Here is an 8,153-nt window from a genome sequence, read left to right as displayed (position 1 = left end):
AAGATAGTGCTCTCTCAACCCCATAATAATATTCAAGTTCTCAAAGGAAAAAACCCATAATATTCAAACTCTACTCTCAGAAAACAAATATATATAAATGCCACGTCTAAAATCAAAATAATATAAGTGCCCATATAATAAACCCAGTAGTATCTATCAGTATATCCAGCGGTGCAGCACACGTCGGCCCAAACCCGGTGGCCCCCGCCGTTCGATGCGAAATCAATCACGGGGCTAAACGTGCCTGCACGGGCCCCACCGCCCTCATAAACCCGCCTCAAGAACTAAAAAGCTTCCTTCCTCAGCAACCCACCACCACCCATCCGCCTCCTCCCCCCTCCGGCCCTCCCCTTCTCCTTAACCCTCTCCCTCGCCTCCACCACCACCGCTTCATCCCCTCCACCTCTTCCTCTCCCCCCGAGGAGGCCGCCGCTCCCATGCCCGCCGGCGCCCGGCCCGAAAAGCCCGAGCCGGACCGCGACCGCGAGGCCTAGCAGTGCCGTTTTTTGGGTACACGGCGCGGGAAGCGATGGCGAAGCCGACCCCGGTGGCCTCGGCGGAGGAGGCGGCTGCGCTGCGGCGCCGGCTGAGGCGGCTGGTGGCAGCGGTGGCGGCCGGGAGTGCGGACGCGGAGGCCTTCGACGAGGCGGCCGAGGCGCTCGCCAAGCTCAGGGACGCCGAGCTCGGCCCCCGGAAGGACCGCGCTGGTGCTGGCGGCGGCGGCGGCGGGGTGAACAAGGGCGGGGCGGAGGCCGCCGTGGTGCCGGAGCAGTTCCTGTGCCCCATCTCCTCGGAGATCATGAGGGATCCCGTCGTCCTCGCCTCCGGCCAGGTACTTGCTCCCAATGCCTTCCTTGGGTTCGGGGTTGTGTTGGGTTGGATTAGATTGCGCGACCGTTACTTGTCAAACAGGAGTGTTCGTTGTCTCCGATTCGGGGGTTTTATTTACTAGGGTTAAATCGTTGTTGCTCGACCCGTGGTAACTGTGACAGGGGAAGCAAAGCAAGAATGTTTAGCCTTAATACGATTTTTCAAAGAAAAAAATGAAGTGCGATTTAATTGTGACTTCCCCCAAGGGATCGAGTGGATGGATTTCGAATTGCCTTTGAGCGCTACCGGTTGTTTCTTAATTCACCTTCCCCGCGTAACTACTGTTGATTGCCCCTCCCTTGTCCTCATCCTACTCTGTGCTGCTGCAACGTCTGAACCTCCAAACACAGCTGAAATTAAATTCGTGGTGTGCCAGAAGCTTCTGATGAATCCGCCACCTGTCCCTTTCCTGGTTCCTACAGTTTTGTTCCTATCCCTTTATTTCTTTCTGGACTTCAATTTTTCCCCCTGCTACTTTTTGCTCATGATTCGCCGCTCTTCCGTGATGTGATTGAGGTTGCTGAGCAGTGTTTTCAAAATTTCCATCTACTAGTATCTTTTTTGGACTGTTGCATTTGTTACAGTCAGATTTTCTTTTTTGTCATTTGATTATTCTGAGAAGGCGAGGATTAGAACTTTCTCTTTCAGCGCACCTGTTGCTTTTGTCGTTCTATTAACTGGTGGACATTCTTCAGGCATGGGCTAAAATAGACTACTTTTACTGGGCGGCAGATTATTCTATTTTTATGTGCTGTCCTTAATTTCTGAACCTCTTGTCCAGCTCTTGAAAATTACGGTTGCCGATTGAATAAGTGCTCCATTCCTGTTGTACTTTCTCCATGGCAAGTGCATAGAAATGAACCCACATGGCGTTTCATCCTCTGCTACGCAACCCCGTGCGCTTCTGCTTCATTTCCAGCGATGACATTGCGTGCTCGAAGGCGAGACCCAGTTTTCATGGCCTGGATTTGGAGTCAGGAGGATTTATTATTCCAATAGGAAAATTAAGTTTCAGATGGGTGCTACCATTTTGACCCTCTGACGTCCCCCATGCTAAGACACTGCATGTGACTCGAGTTATTGCCATGTTCACATGCCGTTCCTCTGCTCTTCTTTGCATGGGCATATCATAAAAAGATTCAGCTTTTATGGTGAGAGATTTTGTTTGCATCGTTCTGTCGGTGTGATGGGAGTACCACGACAATTGAACGAACCCATCAGCTATTTTTGGCCAGCTATTGATGCTGTGGTAGTGGTCCTTGTTTGCTGAGACTTTCATGCCCGCAAACTTTGTACCTCGGTTGATTTCTTTCCGGGTTGTTCTTGGTTCATGTTTCAATCGCTTGGTTTCTTCCCGGATTGTTTTTGGTTCCTGTTTTAATTGCTTTAAACACTCAAGTAAAAGTTTATCTTTGTTTCAATGGTTTGCTGTATGTATTATGCTGAATTCACTAAGAAACTATGTGTTGTGTTTGCACGATGGGTAAGTTATGTCGAATCAAAGAAAGTTGCAATTATACGATATTTCTGGAGTGGACTAAGAGTGTAACAGGGCTGCTTGCTCTTTACTCAACTACTGAAGTTACTTTTAAACATTGGGTTTTGATTTTTCAATAATAGGGTTTTAACACTGAAGTTGCATGTCCCTTTCAAGATATGCTGTATCCCATACTAGCTCTGCTATATTGACCTAGTCCTGCCTTTGTCGGTGTGTCTTATTCAGGATTTATTGTTTAGTTCAGGAGAAGGAAAAAGGTGCGCATATGAACTTTTCTTGAAATCGGGTCTCATATTAGGCAGTGTGCATTAATGATTGATGCCATTTCTCAAAATTCTTTCTATTTAACTCCTATTTCTTATGGTCCCGATTTTGACATTGTGTATTGGTGCATTCATATCCTTCTTTTAGCATTTCATATTTTCATGATACAATCTTGAGATAACACTTTTGCACCTTGTGCAGACGTATGATCGCCGCTTCATTCAAGAATGGTTAGGTGCTGGAAACCGAACATGTCCGCAGACCCAGCAAGTCCTTTCAAATACAATTCTCATTCCGAACCACCTTGTGAGAAGCATGATCTCACAGTGGTGCACGGATAATGGGATCACTCTGCCACCAGTGGAGAACCAAGAAGAAGATCTGGTCACAAACAATGAGCGGAAGACATTTAGTAAAATATTTGAGAGGATTGCATCGTCGTCAAACCTATCTGAGCAGAGGGAAGCTATTAAAGATCTCAGGCTGCTGACTAAGTGCAACAGTTCACTAAGAGCAGCCATTGGAGAGAAACCGGATTCAATCTCTCAGATGATTTCCACTGTGTCCAATCCAGAGCTAGAAAATAATGCAGAAGTTCTGGAGGATATGGTGACAACTATTCTTAATCTTTCAATTCATGAGAGCAACAAGAAGATCATTGGAGATGATCCATTGGCAATCCCGTTCCTCATAAGGGCCTTACAGTCAGGAACCATGGAGGCTCGCAGCAATTCCGCAGCTGCCATCTTCAGTTTGTCTGCTCTTAACAGCAACAAGGCTAAGATTGGTGAATTAGGTGCCATGAGGCCTCTGGTGGATCTCCTTGAACATGGCAGCATGATAGCCAAGAAAGATGCTGCTTCGGCCATCTTCAACCTCTGCATGCTGCATGAAAACAAATCAAGGGCCAGCAAGATGACTTTGAAAGCTATCGCAGATGACTTGCTTGTGGATGAGTCCCTGGCCATCCTTGCTCTGCTGTCGGGCGACCACGAGACGGTGGAGGAGATCGGTGAGACCGGTGGTGTGGCCTCCATGCTCCGTGTCATAAAGGAGGACCAGTGCAAGCGCAACAAGGAGAACGCGGCGGCGGTCCTCTTTGCGGTCTGCATGTATGACCGTACCAAGCTGCGGGAGGTTGCGGAGGACGAGAACCTGAACGGGTCCCTTGCCTGGCTCACGCAGAATGGCACCTCGAGAGCGCGGCGGAAGGCTTCCGGGATCCTCGACAAGATGAAGAGGGCTGTGCACCACACTCACTACTCTTGCTAGTGCCCTGCCTGCCCACCCGCCCGCCATGGTTGTGTAGTTATGGCCTTATGGGAATAATGGGGGTGCTGGTTTCTTCGCTGTATATATAAATTCGGTTGCATATATACTCTTGGTCTTTGGTTTGGTACATATGAGGTTACAGTCTCGGTCTTGTAGAGTAAGTGGTGATTTTTCCTCTGAAAGCGTTCGTGTTCGCCTCATCATCTGAATTTGCAGTTTTCACATGTATATCTGCAGGTCTGATCATGATGCAATCGCATGAAATTTTGTCACAGAAGATGGGCCTTGTTTGATCATGATTTGTGACACCTTTTCTGTTGACACGGGTCAACATTCCCCGTGACAGATGGGTTGCTGAGACGTATGGCTCACGCGTTGTCGAATCAGATACCTAATCTGCTGATTTGTGTACAGCTAGTGGAGTAGGTCCCTTTCAGGTCTGCCGGCGAACCTTCCTCCGGCTGTCACGACCACGAGCATACGGGAGAGAACCACAGAGCGTGGGCTGTCTGGACTTAGGCTGAAGAACGTCAGATGTTGAGGTCCAGTCAGAAGTTACGTTGCGCTGCGTTTTATCATGTCGTTGTCACCTCACTTGTTGACGCCCCCATCGCATTTTGGTCGCAGAATCTTTTTGTTGTTCAAGGTACCGAAAGTTGCTTGCCATTGTAGCCGTGATTATTCTACGTTGATCAGGTTGTTGGCTGGAAGTTCGATACAGGCCGTGCGATCTGTAACAGCAATCGCGTACCAAGCTTACCAGCGGTGTCTGGAGCATATGTGTAGAACAGACCGGATGTGCGTGGAAATTGCCACCGAAATAGCCATGAAATCACGTTGAACGAACGAAACATTGCCGAGAAGCGAAGGGTCGGAAGGAGATGATCAGAATTTGGAGCATGTTTCTAGTGCCAAAAATTTGTTCCAGACTTCCAGTTTACAGACAACTTTTTCAGGAAACAGGTATACTCCCTCCATCCCAAATTATATGTCGTTTTGCCTTTTTTAGATTCATAGATATTATTATACATTTAGACATAGGGTATATCTAAGTGCATAATAAAATTTATAAATTTAATAAAGCTAAAACGACCTATAATTTGGGACGAAGGGAGTAGTAGAAACTAAATGTTTGGTGAGGGGAGATTTGTTGGCCACAGTTTTGCTTTTAGGGTGCGTTTGGTTGGGCTGTGGCTTTGGAAAAGCTGCTGTGAGCTGTGGGCTGTGGAAAAGCAGCTGTGAGAAAGCAGCTGTGGGAAAAGCAGAAGACCGTTCGGTTAGAGGAGCCGTGAAACTGTAGGCTGTGTAAGAAATACCTATAATACCCCTAAAGATCTGTGAGTGTGTTTATAGGTAAATTGCTGGTAACAAAATAATGCATTCACTGGTTCAAATGTAAACCACTATTTTAGGAAGAAAAAAAAATAAATTTTATATGTTTTTCATCCATTAAAGTAATTGGTCCACATAAATAGAACTATCCATCAAAAGTTCTATACAAGGATGCTATCCCTCAACATTACTCTCCTCCTCTCGCACTAACCAAAGGATCAGCTATCCTAGTACGAATGGTATTCATGATATCCTCATTCTCCACATCGTCACTATCATCTCCTTGTGTTTGTCTCATACCACATGTATGTTGTACCAAGTAATCCTCATCATCATCACATCTCTTGAGCTCCTTATCACACAAATTGTTGTCACAAATAAAATTATGCAATGCAAGACAAGCCATAATGATATGTTTCTGAGTCTGAGGTGAGAAACTTGGCATGTCCTTCAAAATACGCCACTTCTGCTTTAAGACTCCAAAAGACCTTTCAATGACATTACGAAGAGATGAATGCAAGAAATTGAACATCTAGTACTTTCCTTGAGGAGGCCCCAAACGATGCTGAAATTCTGGTATATGGTATGTGCTTCCTTTGAAAGGCGCAAGATATCCAATTCGGTTTGGGTAACCTGAGTCCACAAGATAATACTTTCCTACAAAATCAAGTTAGTAAGGTACATAATAATACAAATATTGCTAATTTGTTGAAAGAACCATGTATACCTTTAGGAGGCATGGGAAATGAAGAAAAATTTGCCAATGCATGATTGAGGATACGTGTGTCATGTGCAGAACCCGGCCACCCGGTAACCGCAAAGGTGAACCTCATATCAAAGTCACAAATAGCTAGCACATTTTGAGATGTATATCCATGACGGCATGTGTGGTTAACCACTTCGTCCACTGGTACTACCACTTTGACATGTGAACCATCTATTGCTCCAATTGCGCCTTTAAAGTATGGCCAAAAACGGTCCTCTCTCACCCTTTCATGCTCCGTAGAAAAAGTAGGATCTCTCGGCTTAATATTGTCCTTAGCTAACTTGCGCAAACATTTCAACACTTCGTGAAACTTCATGTGAACTGTCCAAAGTGACCGTGTGAAATGATTTTCAGTTTGTGAAAAAGATTGTGGTCCTCCGATGATCCACAGAAACATTGCCAATGACTCAGTAGACGAAACATTGTTGGTTGAGGTCAATCCGTAAGTAGAGACTAGCTAAGTCATGAAGTTTATCGAAAACCTCGGTGCTCATCCAAAACATCTTATAAAAATATCTCGGACGTGACATACACCTCATCACCCATTGAATTTCAGTTTCTGACATTTCCCTGTATTCAGCTTTGTGCAAATACCGCTCAATATACAAGTTGCCCATTTCTCCAATAGCACCAGCATGTTGTGCAAGTTCAGCTAGCAGTAGTAGTCCTTTTTGTCCTCCTTTGGCCACATCTCCCAATCTATCATCCATCTACATGAGACATTAGTACATTAATAATTAAATACAACAAATATCTTGACAATACTAAATGAAAAAGCTAAACATAACACACTAATAGATAAATAATGTTTCAATATAGGGTAACAAATTATGGTTCAACATAGGGAAATTGTTGTCACATATGACAATAAAATAATTTGACAAACATGGAAACAAATCAGTGGCGCTTCATCATCTCCTTTTCTAGCTCCCTCTCAATCAAATCCAGTCTGCCTTTAGCTATTTCTAGAGAGCTAAAGAGCTCCCTAAATTCAGGTTTAACAATTACGGAAGCAGCTGTGTGCATTAGAGCAGTTCCTTCTTGCACCCCACATTCTTTCACCATCTTCATAGTCTCGGTAATGGTAGGAACTAGGTTAGTTGGAGGAGCTGATGATGCTTCAACACTTGTGGAGATCCTCTCTGCAGCATTTTCTATCTTCAAACAAGTGGATTTGTACAAACGAAAGAATGGGCTCTTCTCATCCTTCTTTTCAACACCAATAGAGGTACCCTTGCGTTTCCTTTTTTCTAGGTTCACTGTCATATCCTTCTGCGTAGGTTTTGCTATCTTATCCATATTCTCATCACTTGCCTCATCGGATGATATATCTCCAGGACAGGATGCAGAAGACCCAGTTACATGTGCCTTGCCAAACAAGATATGCAGGTCATCGAGAAACTTGGGTCCTTGTTTTCGAAACTTAATATGGTGGCATTTGGTTCCTTTCTCACGATTGTTGCATCTCTACAATAACAAAGAATGGGAAGAATATAATTATCAAGAAACATAGTTCTTACAGCAAGATGTTCGTCCCAACATTCGTCTGAGCAGCTAGTTTGTTTTGCCTCATCCCATCCAAGACCAGTTGCACAATTCTTGAACTCCATAAACGTTGAATAATCATTTTTCAGAAGATCTAACTTGTTCTTCAATTATTTTTTTATTCTCCTATCACCGGATTTTTCTGCAAACTTGGAAACAACGTTCTTCCAACCGGTAGTAGTGAAAATTCCCATCGGCCTATTCCCTGCTTCAATCTCTTCTTTGCAGGCATCAATCAAATGCCTTAAAAAAGTATCACCCCAATCCGCATTATCACCCATTCTTCAACCAATCAAAGAAAACTCATAAGAACTAAGCTAAGACATAACTATGAAGCCAACTATCCAACTATTAAACTAATGAGAAATAAATAAGCATAGATGTCCAAGTACAAATGTTCATCCATTATATATTTTTGAATTATCATTTTTCATTTAACCATACTGAGTATAATTGATTGTTCATACCTCAAGAAATTCCTTTTCGCAGGTAGCGTCCTATTTGATTTTGTGTTGTAATTGTACCCGACAACATAAAACAATTGAAATAGTGTAAATGATTTATACGAAACAAGTGTTATAAAAAAATTGGTTGAGAAGGAAAAAA

At 44.1% G+C, this 8,153-nt stretch overlaps 1 protein-coding gene and 1 pseudogene across 1 annotated transcript; one reads left to right on the top strand and one right to left on the bottom strand.

The window, feature by feature from the left end:
- The first annotated feature begins 343 nt into the window (after nucleotides 1–343).
- On the top strand, nucleotides 344–4,176 carry LOC101784755 (U-box domain-containing protein 9). Its single transcript, XM_004952435.2, has 2 exons — nucleotides 344–832; nucleotides 2,834–4,176. Exons 1-2 carry the CDS (start codon nucleotides 530–532, stop codon nucleotides 3,902–3,904), a joined length of 1,374 nt encoding a protein of 457 aa, XP_004952492.1. The 5' UTR covers nucleotides 344–529; the 3' UTR covers nucleotides 3,905–4,176.
- Nucleotides 4,177–4,337: 161 nt separating this feature from the next.
- LOC111257924 lies at nucleotides 4,338–7,828 on the bottom strand (annotated as a pseudogene).
- Nucleotides 7,829–8,153: the final 325 nt, after the last annotated feature.

Source organism: Setaria italica, chromosome I (genome assembly GCF_000263155.2).
Source record: "Setaria italica strain Yugu1 chromosome I, Setaria_italica_v2.0, whole genome shotgun sequence".
Taxonomy (NCBI): Eukaryota; Viridiplantae; Streptophyta; class Magnoliopsida; order Poales; family Poaceae; genus Setaria; species Setaria italica.
Note: the sequence above shows the minus strand (reverse complement) of the source record. Positions and strands in the feature narration are given on the sequence as shown.